The sequence below is a fragment of the Procambarus clarkii genome, chromosome 88, assembly GCF_040958095.1.
Source record: "Procambarus clarkii isolate CNS0578487 chromosome 88, FALCON_Pclarkii_2.0, whole genome shotgun sequence".
In the NCBI taxonomy this organism is placed as follows: domain Eukaryota; kingdom Metazoa; phylum Arthropoda; class Malacostraca; order Decapoda; family Cambaridae; genus Procambarus; species Procambarus clarkii.
In genome coordinates this window covers 19717668-19740492 of record NC_091237.1, presented here as the reverse complement: position 1 = coordinate 19740492, position 22825 = coordinate 19717668, and the positions used below count along the sequence as shown (strand labels likewise).

The window sequence follows — 22825 nt, the reverse complement described above, 5'->3', positions numbered from 1 at the left end:
GTTCAGGCACTAAGAGACATCGCTACACACACACACACAGTCAGCTGGCGGCTGCCTCCCTCACTCATTCAAGGTCAGGCGCACTAAAATTTCTTCCCCAACAATACTGTTTGTAGTGTTATTACACTATATACACACATTATATATAAGTATCTACATGTTGTATGCACCGTAACTGTACACCTATGTAGGGTGCCCAAAGAGCATAGTGGCCACCCTCTACACAGTTAGACAAGTCATGCAGACGACGCCACCTCTGTCACCCAAATGGCTCCTCCCAACATAATCATTTTGCTGTTATTACCCTAATACACACATTATATATAAGTATCTACATTCGTGTTCACCATAGAGAACCACTGAGCTGGTATGGTGAATGCAGACAATAACAGGTGGCCACACAGTCAGTAAACGATGCTATCTCCCTCCTTCCCTCAGCATTACTCCTCCCACACAGTGCTAATTATCGCAACAATGCTAATATTATCACAATCCCAGTCATTTTTATCACAGTCAGGGGTCATCTGTAATACTGTCATCGCTAAATAATAGCAGTTACATATTTATTTTGACATTTTTAGACGATGCTGTGATCACAAGCTGAACAGCAATGCTGTTAGTTCATGCTGCATGCACCGGCCTTGACTGCTCCCACAGTACTGTAGCTCTCACACTGGAGAATATTGTCCACGATTTATTTTAAACATGGCGTCTGTTTACAAGTACTGTACCCTGAGGAAGCTGATGTGAACCCCGTGTAGCCGTGGGCTATTTGAATCGTTCCCGGCATCCAATGACATATATATATACACCATGCGCAGTTTAAGGGTTAAATGTGTGCTCAAATAGTCTTTAAAAGGAACATAATGGATCAAATTATCATTCAGTAAGGACCTTTGGTTTTTGCTTTAGACATGTATTCAGTTTTCCTATCAAAAGACCTGAAACCTATTTAAATTTTTATATGATTCTAGCTAGATAATGCAGTGGGTTCTTCTGATATTGATTCTTCCATCACAGTTGTTCTTGACATGGATGAGGGAACGTTGGCATTTGTGGTCGAGGGCCAGTACCTTGGTGTAGCATTTCGAGGTTTGAAAGGAAAGAAGCTCTACCCGATAGTCTCAGCCGTGTGGGGGCATTGTGAGATCACCATCAGATACATTGGTGGATTAGATCGTAAGTAATGTTCTTATTTTGTACACATTGTCAAAGATTTTATTTATGAAATAAAGTTGAAATGTTCAATTGCATTATTTTAATGGTTTCACGATACTTGTATTTGCATATAACACACTTATATATTTTATCACCTTCCAGCGGAGCCTCTACCACTAATGGATTTATGTCGGCGTGTGATACGGCAGGCAGTTGGTAAACAGCGACTTTCTCGAATTGAAGAACTTAATCTGCCACCTTCAATCACGCAGTACCTTTTGTATCATGACCGTAGGTGATAGTTTGAAATTAGCTGGTCACCCTTGTACCCCTCCAACACCAGCCACCAGGCGTCCCAGCCCCGCACCCCCGCAGGCCCAGGCCAAGGGAGACGCTCTGTAGCAAGTTGAGTGACGGCGGCGCATGGGATAAAGCGTCTGCAGCATCAGTTTGATAATCAAAACATCCTGTTTTTGAGATGTTTTTAATAATAAATTACCTGTGCCATAAGGCATATTTAGTTGACCAGCATAATTTTATGCTGAAATTTATTTCCTTATGGAATTTTAGCAGGTTTTGAATCAGTGTAGGAAATTTAGACGGCCGAGACCACTGGCCTGTGCAAAATACTGCTGGTAGACGCAGTCAAGTGCATATGCGGGACTTTTAGATGTACGTTTGTGTCTGTGTGTGTTAGTGTGGCCACAAGCCATTGTGATAGACTAGGTCAGACTGGTATGTTGCCCCCACAGCCACCCCACTCAGGTACCCAGCCGGGATTAGTGGCAATGGGAAAAGGCAGCACCGGTGTTATGCACGAACATTGTGACAAACGCATAGAAAGTTGCTTGATATAAACCAGAAAAAAAGAACTTGACCAATGTGATGTTTCTATAACAGACTATTTTTGAAAATAAACTGAAAATGTGAAAACGTTTAAGTGAAGTGTGGTGGGCAACGTCCATCTGACCGACGAGCCGACTGGTGAAGTGTTCATTGCAGGCCAACCTTGCATCTCCTCATCGCCTCTCACATTTGTTCTGGAGACGTAGTAGTGTAAGATCGAGCGAATAGACCCCAGCCCTACAGCGGTGCTGGCTGGTTCAAGGGTGAATAGGGAGGTTAATGTATTGCCCCTAGTCTTTACTCTAAATCTTTGGCTTTGCCATGGATGCTTCACTGTTTTTATGTCTTTTTTACACAGTTATTTAATGTGAAAAAAAAAGAAACTTGTCCATTACCATTTTGTGAGATGGCCATTTGGGGGCTCTGTAGTTTCCATCTTAACCCAAAACCGACTTAGTTGCTGGTTATCTCATTCAGTTCCCTCATTGTATTGTATGCTTAAGTATATTTTTTTTTAAAGTGCCATTTGCAGTAAGACTATGGTAGGACTGTGTCAAGAGCTCAACCAACCAGCATGACATGGCATCAAGATCTACTGTTCTAGCGTGTTCTTATACTGCAACATCTCTCACCTAGTACGCAGCATCTTTGTACAAAAATATTAAATATTAATTACATTCTGATGTATTATTCACCTTTCTCATAATGTAGTAATGTGGCAAGGAAAGCATAAAGACGGTTTTCATGAGTGTCCAGGCTGAAAATAAAAGGTGGAAGACATGCCAGAAATAAGTGTACTGTAATCATTGAAAGATCCTCCCATGATGGGTGCATTTTAATAAAGGTGCTGAGCTTTATTGATTTGTTCAGGCCTAGTAGGCTCTATTGGCAGAAGCGGCAGCAAACCCAAAACTTTGTGGCATTTCCACTGATCCATTTTGTGCTAGACCTGTGTGTGCCTAGTTAACTTTCAACTGAGATTGAGCCTACAAGGTAACCCAGTAGCTCCTTGGGAGGGGGGGGGGGAATAGGAATAAAATGGGAGGTTGTCAATTGTCTAGTATGGCTATCTGGCCTAGCTAAGCTTGATCATTTGCTTTGGAGGGTTAAAGTTTTTCCAATCTCTTATTCTCACTCCTGTGTCAAGTGACCATCAAGTGATGAGTGACCTGGCCCATCTGGAAAATCCATTTTCCCCTCACTTGAGGGAAAATGGAGGAGCAGGCTGCCAATATCATGGCTTTTGCTGTGTGGTATCCGGCATGACACTGTCCTAATCACCTCTCGGTTCTCTTGCCCACCCTACAGCCAATATCAACCAGTATGACTGCTATTTATTCCATACTAATTTCTTTCGTGATAAAACAACAAACGTGTATATAATTTTAAGGTTCTTAACACCTTATGGGACCAGTACTAGTTATGATAAAAGAAAATGTTATAGAAAATATGATTCATCACAATTTGTCCTTCCATCTCACCTTTACAATGCTTTCCTTACCACAGTTTTCTTGATACAGTGTCATAATTTCCCGGCCATTATTCTCTGCATGTATTTTGGAATATTTTTTCAATTTTGCTTGGATTGTGGACAGTTTCATTAGTGACAATTTTCCCCTATACAATGAATGACTGAAATATAGCTAAGGCAAATTAAAATTCAAGTTAATTTAATTTGTTCACTTGGTGCAGATTTGGTGCACTCCAAAAGCAAGTCTTTGTCTCAGGCACTAGATCCTTTGAGATAAAACCCTGCCACACTCTTGGATGAGTTATAGGTTCTCATATTAAACAGTTGTGAAATATGTTGCCAGAATTAAATATTTGGATGTATTTACACAAAAAACCATCTCTGAAGTATGAAGTAAAATTAATAGGAAAATATTTGCACGTCATTATCCAGCTGATTTTTAAAGATACAATTTTTTGGTTCCACCTGTTCACGATTCCAATTGCATTGGCAAACCATCTTGCAGAAATGACCAATTTGCATGAATACAGCCTGGATTTCCAACCCATCAGTAATTCTACATTAAGGAGCATTCAGAGCACAATATGAAAGCTTGGTCTTTCATTTACATGTTCATTTGCTTGAACATGTCCTCGCCTAAGGTTGCTATATCTGAACAGTGAGAATCCAAGACACCACGAACGGTCGCAACGATTCTCCGTGACCCTGCCCAACACATACTTGGAATCTTTGGCATTATATATATGTATATTATTGCACTACTACAAGCTTTATTTTTTTTACATATAATTACAGCCCTGTACCATTATACTGTAATGGTAAAGAAGCATAGTGCAGAATTTTCGAAAAAAATAAATTACCTCTACATAAGATTGATCACCTTTAATGTCTAGTTACAATCTTCTTCCCCCACTGACTTGATGTGCCCATGCATACTTTTCTGTAGATTTTATTTTTGTCAATACTGCCTTATTGGACTAAAAAGGCAAAAGAAGTCACTACAAGATGTATCTGGGAAGTTGTGCATCTTCCCTTACAAGTTGTAAGGGAAGTTGTACTGTACAGTCAGAATACCCTACATTGTATAAACACTCAACTTGTTCCTTTCTTTAGTTCACTGACTTTGCATCAGCAAAAAAACTACGCTTTCATTGTGGGATGCTACAGCAAAGACATATCGTACAATTCTTAGCAGTTCTGAGTGGCATTCAATATTCTTTTATATTCTTTGATTTGTCAGAGTATCTGCTCCATTTTTTGTACTGGCAATTGCTCAGCACATTAGGCATGGCAATTGAGACCTAAGACTCAAAACTGGCAAACTAATTACCCCCCAGCAATGTTAAACTCATGAGCTCGTTAGTGCTACCCCCCCCCCCCACCTTCCCTCTCCAGTGGGGTTAGTGACACTTAATTTAAGGCACTAACTCCTGTGGAGGTCTTCAACCATTTTTGGCGAAGGTCGAGTCTGCGGGCTCCCGGTAGGGTCCTTTGGTTATTGATAGTTCAGCTGGGAGAGCATAAAGAGCTTAGCTCAGTGGAGGCTCTCCACAACTACCTTCCTGCTACTGAGTCTGCTTCAGTGAATGTTTTGAGGGGTCGAGTTTCTCTACTCAAACTATCCCAAATAATGGAAAGCCAGGTCCAAAATTTGCATAGTAAAATAACAGAGAACACTGTGTGAACATACGTGGGCACGACTGTTCAGTATCCTCCCAGCAAATATAAGAAATATTGCCGGATCAAAAATGGACGCCCAACACAAACATATACCAGTAACTGGAGCAAACAAACCAATGTTTTTTTTTTCATGATTTTCAAATCAATTTAATTTAGCCACTTGTGAAAAAGTTATGTTCAGAAATTGACACTGATGACACACTGAATATACGTCAACTCTCATACTAGGAAAGACTGAGATCCACAGGACTAACAACACTGCAAACAGATTTTTTTACAATGTGCAAATTTTAAAATACCGACATAGACATTTTTTTTATAGTATCAATAAACCCATGGAACCGCCAACCCGCCGAAGCCGTAAATGCAAAGACATTGCTGCAGCTCAAAATCCAGCTGCGTAAAATCCTCGGGAAAAATAGTGGGGGCTGGAGGGTCCTTTGATAAGTCGCCGGTTTCCAGTCCCCGTCGAGGCCACTAGAGATGGTGGCCCCTCAGGTAAATTCCGGTAAATGTATGGTTTTCATTATGATGCCTGTGGTGAAATGGTTAACACACTCGATTACTTTTGCCCAAGTTTATTTAAACCACACAATTCTAGTTGATATTTGATATATATATGTAGTACGGTTGTTCAACACCCTCCCAGCAAGCATAAGAAATATTGCCGGAAACTAGATTTATTCCTCCAAGGAGTGCCGGACCAACCGGGCTGTCGTGGGTATGTGGCCCTGCGGGCCGCTCCAAGCAACAGCCTAGTGGACCAAACTCTCACAAGTCAAGCCTGGCCTCGGGCCGGGCTTGGGGAGTAGAACAACTCCCAGAGCCCCATCAACCAGGTATCAACCAGTACAATCAAGGAGTATCTCCAAGTATCAGCAATAAGTGGCTGGCCAAGTACAACAAAATAAGTGAAGGCAACAGAGAGAGAGAGGAGCGCGCGTGACATTCTCACAGATCTTTATATAGCCACACTGACGGAAGCCTCAGTAGCTAAGCATGATTGTTGCCAAATTGCTAAACTGGTCCTTACAGGCATGGGGCAGGTAACACTACGGACAGTCATGGCGGCTTCTGAATACAGAGCCGTTTCAAATTTTCATTCAGACTTAACTTGCTTCTCCCTGCATGTAGATAATTTAATATGGAAATTTGTAAAATCTTAAAATTAAAATAAATAAAATCTCTCTCTCCTCTCCCTCTCCCTCCCTCCTCCCGCTCACTTACGTTACACTTATGGCCGATGCCGACCTGTTCACCTTCAGCTTGGAAACCCCCGGTCAGGTTTTATCGTTCAAAACCTCCGACATAAACGAACCTGCATATACCGCACCTACAGCTATGTTTACAGAGGTGCAGCTACTGCCACTGATCTACACCTCCCGAGCTTCAATGTACCGGTATGCAGTAGTTGTAGTCTGGCGCTTCTTAGCTTCTATCATGGCTATTTTTGAATTCACGAATGAAATGTGTTGTGGGAGGGGGGAAGTGTTGCGTCAGAGCCAGTCCCGACTTTAGAAGGAACTGGCCGGGGAGCTCGTCCAGGCCTTATGACGTTACTACTCTCAGAATCTTCCGTGTTTTGTCTTTACCTGCCTCCTTGAAGGATGTCACACTTGAAAATTGTTGATCAGCCAAAGCGATATAAATCTATTACTATAATCGAACTTGAGAACTTGATTTTGCTAGGCCTCTCCTGCACTCAATAATTTCTTGCATGTCACATCTGGCCGAGCCTTTGCCCTGTCTAGCCAATCCAAACTGTTGCTTGGTAAGCCCTTATCATAGTATTAATTGATGTATTTTGTGACGTGGGAAAGTCGCAGGAATTCATTCATTGTGAAGTGACGTGGCCAGTCATTAGAGTTACTGGCCACGTCTCTAGCGTTGAAGATCACGAAGAGGAACCCATTTACTCAACAATGGAAATCTCGAGGGTGGGGGAAGATTGAAGAATGGGTGATGAAGGTAGTGTGATCACCCACGACACAGAGCTGGGGACGAAGTGAAGACCTGAAGTGTTGTCCTGCGTCCTTCCTTGTAACTTCTTTAGCGACTCAGACGTCCTTCCAGTCCTCTGTCGAGGACTCCAAGCAAGTAAGTCTCATTACCCTGGATATTCAAGTCATAACTTAAAGATCAGATTAATATGTAAGAGTAAACTCTAGATGATATACACAGAATAAAACTTAATTCATATACTGTATAGATATGCGAGAGCTAGTACTCAAGATTACTTTGGTATAAATCTTTTCTTCCTCGACTGAATATCTTAGGACTAAGTTAAATTACAGTCTTAAATACATGTCTACATGAAAATACAACTTTAAAAAGAAACTAGGTCAGGTGTTGTTAAAGCTGACTGTAAAATAAGCCAGTTCTTGCAAGGAAATACTTTGTTGTTCATCTCTTTTTAACGAAATAATGATTAATGTAATACAATTTGTAGATATCATCATATTAATACTGGGATGTTTGACTTCACCACGTGAAGAGGCTCGACACCGCAAATATATGTAGTTACAGTTAGGTCAGTGCACGTATGCACGCATGCACACATTGCAGATAAATTCTTTCCGTGTATTGATCAGACATTCCAAACAAGCAGACCAGGATAGCATTGCCAGGATACAAGGATTACAGAGTATTCAGACAACGAGTCACAATAACGTGGCTGATGATGACCAAACCACACATCAGAAAGTGAAGAGACGACCCTTTCTTCACTTTCATTACACACAATATGTAATGATGATATTATATATTGGTCAAGAGCTAGCTATAAACTCGTCTAAAACCCTCACCACCTCCAGCATATTTATTATTTATTTATTAATATACAAGAAGGTACATTGGGTTAGAGAGAATACAGAGAATACGTATTTACAATCTTGTAAAGCCACTATCTCCAAAATCCACTATATCTCACAGGTCATGCAAGGAATCAAAGAAGGGATGTGATACTATAGGCTACTACCTTCTGCTCTGGCAAACTTTGGATAGATCACAAAAATATTTAGTTCCTAGGTCAAACGAAAACATAACATGAGAACATTATTTAATAATTGAAAATAGTAAACATTACGAATGTATAGCGCTTATAAACGAATAAGGAAGACGTATAATTGAACATGAAAACCAAATAATACTTGTAGAGCAAAATTAAATTGCCTAAAACTAAATACGCAGGATGAACTTAAGTAACAATCTCACCGAGTATAAAGAGGCTATGAAGTTGCCTCTAAATTAATTTGTAGGAGTAGAAAATTAAAGGCGTACATTTGTGTACTACAAGACATAGAATAATGGAACAAATGCATGGAGATAGCAGGCTATGCAGGATACTTGTAATTAAAAACAGGAGTACATTTGTGTACACACAATGGGGGCTGGAGGAATGTCTGGCAAGAGCCGCCCCATCCAATATCTTGCAATATTCGCGAGTGTATAAAGTAGTTACAAAGTTCAAAGTATCTCGTACACAATTTAGCCTGAATGAAGTCATTGATATTGGAACACTAACATATAATACTGGAGACTGTATTCTAGCTCTTATTGACATAGTTTACAATGGAAATATTCACCATTGGCCTGCAGCAACCTGCCATAAGTATCAATATCCCAAGCTAATTCTGGCATTTACAATGTCACGCCGTCTGGTAGATGTCTTGTGCTGTCCGTCCTCCTTGGACTCACACGAGAACGACACAAGTACTGCCTCTTAAGCTAAGAAATTTCCATTTACTGTGAGCTATAGCTTCACAGCTTGACGACAACCTTTAGTTTGCAGTATCACTAGGGACATCAATGATATTCCTAATAATCCCTAGTTTCACAATAAATGAGAGGCGGAAGATTTACTTATTTCCCCTAACAATCTCTCCCCCTCCAACAATTTCCCCCTCTCCAACAATCTCCCCCTAACAATCTCTCCCCCTCCAACAATCTCCCCCTCTCCAACAATCCCCCCTAACAATCTCTCCCCCTCCAACAACCCCCCAACAATCCCCCTAACAACCCCCCAACAATCAACTGAGGCAGGGGAGAGAAACTGTAAGTGTGGCAGAGAGTCACAGTTGCCACGGGGAGAACATTTAAACGTCTATTATTTTACCATTATCCTTCACTTTCGCTAAAAGATATTATTTTTCCCATATTATTTGCCATACTGTAGTGATAACGGCATAACGACGAGTGGGATAAAGATATAAATGTATTAGTTAGAATGAGGAAGGTGTTGAGCGGCGGCATGTTGTGTATGAGGTACTGAAGGAGGCGCCGCCGGGGCTCAGTCCGGGCTCCGTCGTGGTCGGGTGCTGTGCTCTCTCTCTCTCTGATTTTCTCCTCATAATTCTCCTCACACTGATCAATATGGCCGATAGCCGTTTCGCCGAGGTGCAGCAGGCTGCTCCTATTGAGGTGTTCGCCGTGAGTAAGGCCTTCACGGACAGCACTCACCCCAAGAAGGTCAACCTTAGTGTGGGAGGTGAGATAAAGTTGCTTTTGTGTGTGTAATTGCTGACTGCAGTTGTCTGTGCAGGCTATGACGGTGTGTCTTGTCACGTCTATGGTAATGCTGTTGCAAGAATGTCATTTAATATGCCTTTTAATCGTCGGTGTTTTTAAATAACTTGATTGGTGACTGGACAGTTTAAATGGTTCCTAAACTCTCTTTAAGATTCTTTACGGTGGTTATTAATAAATCTAAGATTTCCCGATTCTGAATTAATTAATTGATTCTGAGTAAACATAGTTTTGTAATTGAAATGTTCATTGATCTGCTTTTACAGGGAAAACTAACATATATTCAGGTATATAATTCCTTTTCTTCTAAGTACCCTGGCTCCAAGTATGACCTAAAATCGTGACCTTTTGACATTTACATCTGTGTTGTAATAGGTTTTTGTAACGTGGTTGTTAATTTGCTTAACCGGTGAACTGAAGTTCATGCCAGTTAGTCACTCTGACATGATTCTCTCCTGTAAAGTATGTAGAATCTAAATTTTGAGGCGGGATAAAATTCGGTGAAGTCACACAATGTGCTTTCCATATATAAAATTCCACAATTTTTTAAATTGGTTAGGGTAGGGTGGGTGGGATTAAGTTTACATATAGTGATAACGTAGGCTGTTCCTTGGGTCTTGGACCCTCTCCTGTATGTTAACTGTATCAGTGCCTCGTATTGCACACTTATTTGCTATTTCGTAAGTTTAGTCGATGCAAACTACGTAAAACTTGTATCTTGCTTCATTATTTTATTTTAGCCTGCAGGTTAGGAGACGAAGATTTGGGTCACTGTGTGTAGATTATGGTTTGCTAACAGAAAGGTGTGTGCCTGTAATCAACAGGGCTCTAATAACTGAATATAAAGTGATACAAAGTGCTTCACGTTGACAAATTAAGAATAAGGACCAGAATGGTCCTTATTCTTAATCCTTAATTCTTAATCTTAATTCTTAATCCAATAATCCTTAATTCTTATCCTAGAGTTCAGTGACATGATGCACACAGTAAAGTATGCATAAATTTAATTTTTCCCAAAAGTTTTGGTTAGTACTGTATTAAAGAAAAAAGTGTAACAATGACATCTGGACCTTCTTGACTGCTTCTTGGGGTAGCAGCACAGTATGGTTTTCCCCTAATATTGGGGACAGGAAGTGTTGGGTTTATCGAGGTCATCCAAGGGGCCAGGCTGACAACTGGCCTTTTCTAGGGTATAACCCACAGCTGCTTCCTAACTCTCGGGTAGCTGTTTACTGCTTGGTGAATAGAGGCATCAGATGAAAGGAAACTTCAAGTATGTGGCCTGTCATTAGAACTAGAACCTAGCCATTTTTTGGCTTTGACTCTTCTGCACTAGAAGTAGTCAAAGAACTTAAAATGTAGTGGCAAATGGGGCTTTAAAACATGGGTGTAAACAGACAATTTGGAAGACAGCCAAAAATAATGATGCTTTAGCCTAATTATAAACGTTAAGAATTTAGGGAAAAAATACTAGTATTTTTAATACTGTACCAAAATATTAGTAATACTATATCTGGAATAATAAATTTTGTATTGTACATATTCTTTATTGTATTTTAAGAGTACATGTATTTTAATTTTTTACTGGAATGGTTTCTGGCTGCTTATAGGGTCCTTTGTGAAAGGCTTTGCCCTAGTGCCACAATAACCCCTAATAAGGCTACCCATTTAGTGGCAAGTTTCCTAAATCCAATAGGGGCTAAAATGTCGTTATTGGATGGCGACTTAATATGGATTCGGATACTTCTCTCAAAACTGCTCGCTTTACTTGGAGTGATAAATGAGGTTCTAATGCGAGCGCAAATTGTGTAATTGAATGCCCTCTGATGCACTGAGGTTATAATGGAAAAATGACTTCTAATCACTGCTTTTTGTACCTTATCAACACTGACAATTTCTCTTATATATAGTATCACTCATTTTTAGATAAGTATAATTATCTGCTCATACTGGGGGAAGGGGGATGTGCAGTATTTAATTATATATTATACACAATGAAATCACAAGATTGTGAAGATTATATAGATATACTGAGGCTGTTCAGTTGAATATAGAAGTGGCTGGGCACCATTCCTTTCCTGTCCTATCCCAAATCCTTATCCTCGTATCCATTCCAAGTGCTATACAGTACATTGTAGGTATAATGCCTTGGTGCTTTCTCTTTAACTATCTTGCCAATATTGTATAAATATCATGAAACATTTAAAAGCCTAAACAAAATTTGTATTAAATAAAGTTAACCAGAATAAGTGATTGTGAACTTTACTAATGAATTAAAATTTTTGCAGCCTATCGTACAGATGAAGCGAAGCCGTGGGTGTTGCCGGTAGTTAGGAAGGTGGAAGTAGAACTAGCAGCGGACAATTCTCTTACTCATGAATATTTTCCAATTTTGGGCCTGGATGTCTTCTCCGCTGCTGCGGCAAGAATGCTTCTAGGTGCATCTCATCCAGCTATTACTGAGGGAAGGGTATGTAGTATTAATTTATTAAAAGGTCTCATACTTTTTCTTCAGATAGGGATAGGAGAGGGTGGAGAGGATTTAGACCTTGGAGTCGGGTACTGAAAGTACCGGTAGTTAAATTATTCGGTGCCATATTTTCCCACAGAAAATAGTTCACTAATTATACATCTAGATCCCCAATAACTGAGACAGGCTACCTGTTACAAATAGAATCTATTGTTAATTCAAATGCTTAGTTTTATGAATGTGCACTTGTACCTTTTAGTCATAAAGGGAAAGTGTTGGTCATTTTAAAGTCAAGAAGTGGGAATTTCTACAAAAGTGGATTGCATTTAGAATGCTCAAAGTACTAGTTAAGGGGAAAATGCATTTTAATTGGGATAACGTGCTCATAATTGTCAACTTCAATTTGGTCTTATCTCTAAAGATGCCAGTTCCACTATCGCCCTTAGCCAGTATCTGATTGTCCTGTTTATGCAACGGCACTTTTACATTTTGCAAGGTACAGTACTTTAAAACCTCCCTCATCTTGTCTTAAATGACAAGCACATCCCCGTTTGTCATTTGAAGGGTTAATATATAGTAGTGTTTGGATAATAATCTACACTAAATTAAAGTATGTGCATTGTGGTTCACATTATACAGTACTTGTAATAATACTTGTCAACAGGTGACATGGGTGCAAACCTTGTCTGGAACAGGTGGTCTTCGTGTTGCAGCAGATTTCACGGGCCATGTCCTGAAGTACAACACTGTTTACTATTCTTCACCAACTTGGGGTAAGTTTTATTATTATTTATTATTATTATTATTATTATTACTACTACTTAGTCGACTGGTAATGTACTGATAATGATTAGTTGAGTGTACATGGATAATGTTTTAAAGTAACACACATGCTAATGTCCATCTTCATTTTAATTTGACTTTTTAATCATTGCTTTAATTCAAGCTATCCGTGGCTAGTGCAAAATGGTTTCGTGCCTTTTTTTTTACTTGGATTTCTCAGATGTTGGATTATAGTGCAGTGGGTAATTGTGAATTAATGTTAGGCAGTGTGCAATATAAATTGTATATATTCCTAGTAAGGAAACAGTTTTCACTGTATTTGGGATATCCATAGTTATTGTGCCATGTAGTCCCCATTGTGGCACATTTTAAACCGTTGTGTCCCAAGTGTGGTGGTATTATTGGTCTTTTTTTTTTTTTTTTTTTGCTAATGTCTGGGGCTTGTTTGGAATTAAGGTTGCATGTGGTGTGACGGGGTGTTTGATGTTTCCCTTTGTTGGGTGTATGGGACTCTGGTCACTTTCTAATTGCCGAGTGCCTCCTTTACAAAGCCTTGGGTCCTTTATTAATCGGTTTATTTTGGCACACTAGACATTCTAAGGCACTGGGTGTAGGTACCAAGGAGATACTGAGGGCAAGCCCAGAAATAATGCATTTAATGTAATTAAGCTTCATTTTCATTGTTAAATGTAATGTGGCTCATTAGGCAGCCAAGATCCCCTGGGTTACCAGAGTTGCCACTTGGTGGTGCTCTTGAATATTAGTGTGTAATTTGCTAGCAGACAAGCTACTGCTTCCCACATTTCCTCTTGTTTAAGTGTTTTGATTTGTTTCTGCGAGTACACTTGATTTTAGTACACGGTACGTGGTTTATAACAAAAATGACGAGGCCTGATAGTTTTTTGGACTTGTGTGATTAGAGCCAATGCACAGAAGATGCTGTATACTGAGGCTGCCCAGAAAAGTGCATTTCATTATTTGATGCCGGTTTTCTTTTAAAAACTTGCCTGATTGAGGTGATAGGCATAGTCAACCAGGCAGACTAATTATTGCAGAGCATCCAAATGATTTGGAAATTCATTTCAATGAACCGAATAATCTGAACTTTATACACATTTGAAAAATTAAAATTTTCAGTGCAGTAATTTGCAAGTACTGTATTTAATGTCTTATTCTAGGCAACCACCGTCTAATTTTCCAACAAGCTGGGTTTACGGAGCTCCGTCAGTATCGGTACTGGGATGCAGCTACACGTGGCCTTGATATTGATGGTATGATTGAAGACCTTTCTAAAGCTCCAGAGAACTCGGTTATTATCCTCCATACCTGTGCTCATAACCCAACTGGTGTTGACCCTACACATGTAAGTAGCATACTATCTCTTCACTTTTAAGAAATGTGAATTAAATCAGTTTCATGTTTTGGATAAATACTTTAATTATTGCTAAATTTGACAGTTGGTAGTTCTGAAGATGTCAATTCTGTGCACGTTTGTTTACGCACACATGCTTGCTTGTTTGTTTTAAGAACTTTCCTGGGCAACTGTTAACACTTTCATGATCTAGTCCCTTGATGTTCACATGATGGTAAACAGTTAGTTCCTTTTGGAGAATTCATGGGAAAGAGCATGGGAAAAATATAGAAGGCTTGGTGTATTTTCTTTCTAGACTGCCATAAAGCTTTTGATGCTGCTCACCTGAAATGGCTAGTACTGTAGATTAAATGAAGAAACTGTAGAATCATTAGAAGTTTGATTTTGATGGAAAGGGGGGTGGTAAGGTACTCGGAAAATAAATGGCCATTAAGCAGCAAGTTGGGAGGGGAGGACGTTCAGGGCTAGGTTTATCACCTGCTATTCTCAATGAGTGACCTTCCAGGCAAAGTAAGATCTTGCATAACTGTATTTGCAGATGTAAAGGGAATAATTTGAAAGAAGGAATGTTACAGGAAGGCCAAAATAAACTCCTTGGTAAATAAATGGGCTAGTGTAACGTCCTGTTATTGGTGACATGCGTAGTTGAACTGTCGGCAACATGTTTTCAAAAGGAGTCTCTTCAGTGCCTGGAACAATATAAACTGCATTTTTTCTTTTGTATTCATCTGTTTCCCAGACGAGACAAATCCTGGAAGTATTAAAATTGTACCACATTTAGTTTTCAAAATATTTATTACCTTTTAAGGTCATACAGTACTATACAGTACTGCATTTATATTGTTAATTTTAATGTGCTTTAGCTTGCTACGGGCTACATTCTTTTTTTTTACTGCTTAACTGTTATATGTACATCTATGAAAGATAAACTATAAATATTAATCCTTATTATTAATTTTTAGATAAAAAAAATAAAAATTTAATGCACATTGTTGGGCTCTACGTAACAGTTATTGGGGTTACATTCATGTGATTTATTAAAAATGTTAAGGATGCAAGATCAACAAAGGGAGGGGGAGTGTAAAGTGATTTTTAATCATATTTCAATCCTGGTTATACAGAAGAGTTAAGGAGGTACTATAAATGTAATCCTTAGTGTAATCATAAATGGTGAACCATGTATTAAAATGGCTTCATATTATCATGCAGGATCAGTGGAAGAAGATAGCAGATGTGGTTGCAGAGAAGAAACTATTCCCCTTGTTTGACTCTGCATACCAGGGCTTTGCTTCAGGAGACCTAGACAACGATGCATGGGCAGTTCGTCATTTTGCTGAGCGTGGTTTTGAGATGATGAGCAGCCAGTCCTTCTCAAAGAACTTTGGCTTGTATAGTGAGTAGTTGTAATAATAAATATATATGAGTATTTTGAGTGATTATAATGTAAAATATGAATAAGATTTGGAGTGCAGAGGTTGTAAAGTGTAAAATGTAAAATAGTCCAGAGATGGTTTAGGACTTTTGAATGAATGAAACTTAAGTTTGTACGCCAGTGAATTTGAGGAGTCATAATTTTCAGTACTATACTGTTACTGTGATCTTTGGGGGTAGTGTTAATTTCTTAATGTGAAGTAATTTCTTTGCAGATGAACGCATTGGCAACCTTGTAGTTGTGCTTAAAGACCCCGCTTATATTACACCCACACGGTCTCAGTTGACACTACTGGTAAGAGGCGCGTACTCAAACCCACCTTGCCATGGTGCCCGTATTGTGTCCAAGGTTCTCAATGACCCTGCACTCTTTGAAGAATGGTGAGCACTCTTCTTAAATTTTACATAAGTTTTTTGAAATTTTTAATTTTTGGGAGCTTAATATCAGTAGAGACTCGTTTGAAGTATGATAGGAGTACAACTTTATCAATGAAGTTGTACTATAATTATATAGTTGGGTATGTGTTGATCTGATACAGCTTTACTATGGAAAGTAAAGTCTAATTTTCTTAGACTAGGCTCTTGATTCTCCTTTAACATTATGATAAAAATAAAGATCACAAATGCTTTATATAGTAATTTACTTCAGTGTTCCCTGCTACAAGTTTATGTAATGCTTATAGGATTGAAATTTTGAACTGTCTCATCTTAAGGGCATAGTCTGGTAATTGCTTACAGATGACCATTCAGGGATCAACTTGGCATACTACCTATCACTCGAGACTAACTGCTTTGTTTGTAAATATCTTAATTACTGTATACAAGTTGCCTTTCAGAAAAGTGTTACTTTTCTTTTTTACAGCAAAATAAGCCCCTTGTGTGCACACACTTCTGTATTTGACACCGTTCATCATACATTATGATACACACATTTTGCTTCATATTTATTCACAGGCATATTCTTTTGTGAACATTTTGGTTTAAAGTTCATAGCTGTCAAAACAAATTGAGGATATAAGAGTAAACATTTTAGGCATGGCTGAGTGGGACCTGGAGATGTCAGAGACGTTTACGGTCAGGTACAGTACTTGCTGACTGGGCGGAACGTCGGTATTAACTTGCAACTTCCGAGTTTTCCTTTTAGATTCTTGTTCTAATAAACCAACCAACCAGCCTGTCTTTTAACATGTTAAAACTTGTCAAACATAAGTTACATTGATTATACAATGCCAATGGACTCATTACTGTGGCAGAAAGATTATTAACCATTTGAATAGGTAATACTAACAAGTTTAATATAACTATTTAAGGTACTCTTTTTATTTTTAAAGTTTGAAGAGACTTGAAGGCAATTGAAATATAGAAATTGTTTATGTAAATCTTGACCAAGGATCTTATTTTACAGGAAAGGCTGTATCAAGACAATGAGTGGGCGAATCATAGAAATGCGTAAGGGTCTTCGAGAACGGTTAGAAAAGTTGGGTACGCCAGGCACATGGGACCACATTACTTCCCAAATTGGAATGTTCTCCTTCACAGGACTTAATGGTAAATTATTAATTTTTTGGGTAAATTATTACTGAAAATTGTGCCTATTAATGAATGACACAAGGCAGTGAATAATGTGTTAATTCAAGGGACTTTGGTTTCAAATTAATTTTGAAAGAATAAAAATACAGTAGGTTCATAATCAACATGGGATATGATAAGATAATGAAAGCTGTGGGGTGTCATGGAGAATGAAATTAGAATGAAATTTTTGTGAAACCTATGATTCATAGAATAATTGCAATGGCTAATTTGAATGGTAAAGTGTGTGAAGTGGTAAAAGGCCGAGAGGTATAGTACTTTGATGGGATGAGGTGGTAACAACAGTCTAGAACAAAATTCGGATGTAGTCAATGGATTTGAAGAACATGAGATGGGGAGAAGTGTGAAAGAAAATATTATACTGTATGCCTCTCCGACTAGGCATATTGGCCACATGAACTTTTGAACGTCGGTAGTTCTGATGCATTAAAACGGTAATCTTTGACATTTTTTTTGACGTTCATTTGCACACAGTTTGACATCAAATAGTTATAACCCCCAAAATAACTTGGAAAACATAACGGTAAACATTTTGGACATTAGTGAGCCCAAACCCTGGTTCAGAACCTTTAGTTCAGAACGATTATGGTCTGGTGAGGGGGTTCAATCACGAGGGTGTCATGATTTACCAATTTCCTTATTCCTTGGTGAATCCGATTTCTCTTGTCTTGATGCTGATGGAGAGCAAAAAAAGCAAGTGATATTTAGGACCTTTTACCTATCCTTTGTCACAGATGGTGCCTAATGCGTGTGTTTTGGTACCTTTTGAAAAATATGGATTTGACAAAAAGTATACAACAAAGTTAATCGTGATGGGCATTTTGAGTGATTTGCATGTATGGGGTTGGCAGTGCTATTAAATAATGAATATTTTTATCTTTAACCTTTGAAAAATAAGAGTAATATATTAAGCTCATTTCTTCCCACTGCATGAGTCAAGGGGTAAAGGTTATGCATGTAGGGTATAAATTCAATGAAAGTTTACAGTGCAGATATATAAATTGGTGTACTGTTTATATCTTTTTAGTTATTGGTTAATAGTATTTTAATAATTTATTTTTCTTTGCAGCAAAGCAATCAAAATACTTGGGAGACAAGTACCACATCTTCTTATTATCAAGTGGACGGATTAACATGTGTGGGCTGACAACAGGGAACATAGATTATGTGGCAGAAGCAATTAATGATGCAGTCTGCAATGTATCCTAGATTACAAATTGGAGCAGATAAAGAATAAGTGGTATAAATTTACTGAAGAACCCTGCACATCTACCATGTGTTGTATAGAGCAGTTTAAAAATATGAAAATTCTTAATGTTTTAAAAGTTTGTTATGGGTAAGAGTAGACAAAAATTCATTCATAAAGTTGTATTTTCATTAAAGATAAGCACATGTTTGTACTGTATTGACTTTGCTTTTAAAATTCTAACTGGTCCTAAGTGCCACATTTCAAAACTTCACACCAATAATTAAAATATGCCAATTTCAGCTTGAACATAAGATTTAACTGAAGACGCTGTTATATAATTAAAATTGGTTTCGCTGGTATAGGTGTGATGCACCCCAATATTAGGATATCAGAGCACCTAAAATGCAGACTAGTCAATAACATGCCTGAAATGTGTCCAAACTGCTTGTGAGATGGAGACACGACATTGTTTCGGTTTGTCTTAGACCATTATAAAGTTATGCGAGTGGGAGAGGAAGGAATTGGCCAATTAAGAGAGATAAGGAGCAAGTAAGAGAAGGTAATTTTTAGAAGGTAAGAGTAAGGTGAAAGGTAAGAACAGGAGGAAGATAAAAGTGGGTAGGCTAAAGTCGGGTAATACTTGATAATGGTCCAGGATGGACTGAAACTTCTGTTTCTCCATCTCGTGTGCTGTTTGGTCGTCATATCACCCCACACTTTGCATTGGTCACTGATAAGTTGTGTAACTTGTGTACATTTTATATATATATTTATAATTTTAATCATTATGCAAATATTATATTTAAATAAATAGAACTGATTATGTACACAAACAAAATACAGCAAATTATAATCCCATTAAATGTATTTTGTAAATAACACGATCATTTTCATCACATACAGTTGTATTTATTGAATACTGTTCTTAGTGTTCTAAACAGAAATGTTCTAACTTCCATGCATCACACGGTATGTTAAGACATTTTTTCACTTGTGAATTACAGTATTGTTGCTATGGTACTTTATTAAGCAGGCTTATGTGAAGGATAAAGCCTTATGGAAAGACAAAATTAGACAATGTGAATATACCGGTGCCTATAGTGGCCATTTGATGTGCTATCTTATGGCAATAGTAGTTAAGGGTAGTGCATGTAAATACTGTATTTTAGACAGACATTAAATATGCAAAGAAAAGTATTAAATTTTAATCTACTTTCCTATTTGTGTATGCAGGATCTACATTATATACACACAATCTTCATTCACTGCAAAATTCTCCAGAATTTTGTTCCATTTTCTGATTACTAAATTTGTGGGGGGAAAAGAGCTGAGGAATAGAATGATTATTTGGAGGGTAGGATACCTTGTGTGCTACTCTTTCCGACCTCTCTGATCTCTCTCTTCCCTGAGCCTTCCTCTTTCATGAGTTTTTACGCTGCCCTCTGCTCTGTTCCTCGCTCTACCCTCAGGGGCGTGTGAAAGTGCATTCCCTGGTGGAATGCAGACTGCTGTAAGAGTGCAGCCTGGAAGACACTGTCGCAGTAGGATGCCTGTTTCTTTTGTTTTGGAGAGCAAGTGGTGCCTTTCATTTGACCATATCCAGAGTTTGTATGATGGCATCCAGTCTACAGAAAAGCAGTGACCACTATTGTGCTCGCTACTTAGCGTGGTCCCTTTTTTAAAACACTTGCTTATGTTAAACTTTAACCATTACCCCTCCTGTGGGGCCCTGTTCCCTTTCTGTACGGTTGTCTTGCAAGTTTCTCACTCGGTTCGTGTTGCCAGTGTTTCTCATCGTGTCATTCAGTCCTTGCCCTCATGGAGGGTCCCTCTTCCTAGGTTTTGTAGAACCTTAGCCTTAGTCATGCAGGTCATTACCCCTCCTACAGTTCTGAAACGCCTTTTCCTTGCTCACATTTCTTCACACTCCAGCTCCATCTCCGTCGTCACAGATGGGTCTAGGTCTGCTGACAGTGTAGGCTACTCGGGTGCAGTCAGGAAACGCAGCAATGTGTGTGTCGCCTTCCTCCAGAGACTAGCACCTTCACGGCAGAACTTTATGCAATTTTGTTTGCTCTTCGTCAACGGCTTTCTCAATGTAATTCTTCCTGTGTTGTTGTAGTTGACTCGAGCAGTGCTCTCATGGCTCTATGGTCATTTAGTTCTGTGGTCATCGAACGTCAATATCTCCAGCAGATTATATCTGCTGGAGATGATATAAGCAAAATCTCAGCTTATCTCCAGCCGAGTTTTGCTAGGTTTCCTGCCATGTTGGTAGTTTCCTTAAATGAGTGTGCGGACACTGCTGCTAAGGAAGCTGTCCGCACCTGTCCCGTCTTCCGTAAAGGTTTTTCTTATTTAGACTTCTATCCAGTTATTCATTCCTCAATCCTTGCTCATTGGCAGGGTCATTGGTCTTCTGTTACTCTTAACAAGCTGCGTGCTGTTAAGTGTTGTCTCCCCATGGCCTTTCTCTTACCATCGTAACAGACGGTGGGAAACGGCTCTAGCAAGGTTACGTATTGGCCAGACCCACTTAGCTCGCAGGCACTTAATGGAGCGCTGCCCTCCTCCTTGTTGTCTAAATTGCATTGTCCCTCTTACGGTCGTGCATATCCTTGTTCAATATCCTGGCTTCCAGAATGTGCATGGGTCTTGCTTCCCAACTGTCCCTCGTGGTCACCCATCCCTCGATAGTATCCTTGGTGAATCGGATGCTTCTGATGATATTTGCGTTATACACTTTTGTATAAGTGTATATCGCAAGTATGAACTTGCACTCGTATTGGCATCCTTAGTAATATTAAGCGTCTTCTGAATATCCTGCACTTTTAATGGTGCCAAGTCACCCTGGCTTGGTGCCTTGATTTGATAACTACTTAGTATGGAGTGTCTGGAATAGCATAATAGTGTTACTAGAGCACCCATAATGAGATCTCAGTGTGCCAACGTGTGAAAGTATTCAGCAGTGACCGACACTTGGTGGACAGACAGGAAAGACGGCAACCACTACATGGGAACCTGCAGTACCTGGGCAAGATTTCTACCAACCTCGTAACGACAGCAATCTATGACTACACTAGTTTGTGCTGAGCTGGAAGGTTGGCTGATGGGTTGCTCTGTCTAGGTCATCTGGAGTATGGAGAGTTAACATAACTTTTAAAACTCTAAAAATGTCACCACATTGAAGATAGGCAGTTTGGTAACACTGAAGGGCCTGCTAGTCAGCATCTGTACTCCAACTTGCACCCAAGTACACCTGCACCGAACTTGCACCCAAGTGCATCTGCATCAAATTTGCACTAAAGTACACCGAACTTGGACTTAAGTGCACCTGCACCGAACTTGCACCCGTTTAAGTGCACCTGCACCGAACTTGCACCTGTTTAAGTGCACCTGCACCGAACTTGCACCCATTTAAGTACACCTGCACCGAACTTGCACCCAAGTGCACCTGCATCAAATTTGCACTAAAGTACACCAAACTTGGACTTAAGTGCACCTGCACCGAACTTGCACCCGTTTAAGTGCACCTGCACCGAACTTGCACCCATTTAAGTACACCTGCACCGAACTTGCACCCAAGTGCACCTGCATCAAATTTGCACTAAAGTACACCAAACTTGGACTTAAGTGCACCTGCACCGAACTTGCACCCGTTTAAGTGCACCTGCACCGAACTTGCACCTGTTTAAGTGCACCTGCACCGAACTTGCACCCATTTAAGTACACCTGCACCGAACTTGCACCTGCATCAAATTTGCACTAAAGTACACCAAACTTGGACTTAAGTGCACCTGCACCGAACTTGCACCCGTTTAAGTGCACCTGCACCGAACTTGCACCCGTTTAAGTGCACCTGCACCGAACTTGCACCCATTTAAGTACACCTGCACCGAACTTGCACCCAAGTGCACCTGCATCAAATTTGCACTAAAGTACACCAAACTTGGACTTAAGTGCACCTGCACCGAACTTGCACCCGTTTAAGTGCACCTGCACCGAACTTGCACCCGTTTAAGTGCACCTGCACCGAACTTGCACCCATTTAAGTACACCTGCACCGAACTTGCACCCAAGTGCACCTGCATCAAATTTGCACTAAAGTACACCAAACTTGGACTTAAGTGCACCTGCACCGAACTTGCACCCAAGTACACTTGCACTTGAGTGAAGTGAAACCACCACCACCTCCTCTCACCTGGTGGTGGGGTAGGAGGGGAAGAAGGATTTTGGAGTGCCACAACAAAATTTTTGTTTTTAATATTTGCCACCTGCTTTTGTATTGGGAACGAAATATAAACAAAAAAC

The 22825-nt window shown here is 39.5% G+C and overlaps 2 protein-coding genes across 9 annotated transcripts in view; both read left to right on the top strand.

Annotated features, from left to right (window-relative positions):
- gus (splA/ryanodine receptor domain and SOCS box containing gustavus) overlaps nt 1–2681 on the top strand; it is a 194972-nt gene extending 192291 nt beyond the window's left edge. For all 8 annotated transcript variants that reach the window (XM_045726771.2, XM_045726770.2, XM_045726769.2 and 5 more), the window contains 2 exons: nt 1021–1179; nt 1321–2681. In XM_045726771.2, the coding sequence (XP_045582727.2) occupies nt 1021–1179; nt 1321–1457 (296 nt within the window). In that variant the 3' untranslated portion in view covers nt 1458–2681. The remainder of the gene's footprint in view (nt 1–1020; nt 1180–1320) is intronic.
- Nucleotides 2682–9435: 6754 nt separating this feature from the next.
- Nucleotides 9436–19708, top strand: Got1 (Glutamate oxaloacetate transaminase 1). Its single transcript, XM_045726774.2, has 8 exons — nt 9436–9641; nt 11968–12149; nt 12814–12922; nt 14111–14295; nt 15514–15697; nt 15951–16116; nt 17141–17283; nt 18395–19708. The coding sequence occupies exons 1-8, from the start codon at nt 9527–9529 to the stop codon at nt 18532–18534; spliced, it is 1224 nt and encodes a 407-aa protein (XP_045582730.1). The 5' UTR covers nt 9436–9526; the 3' UTR covers nt 18535–19708.
- The last annotated feature ends 3117 nt before the right edge of the window (nt 19709–22825 follow it).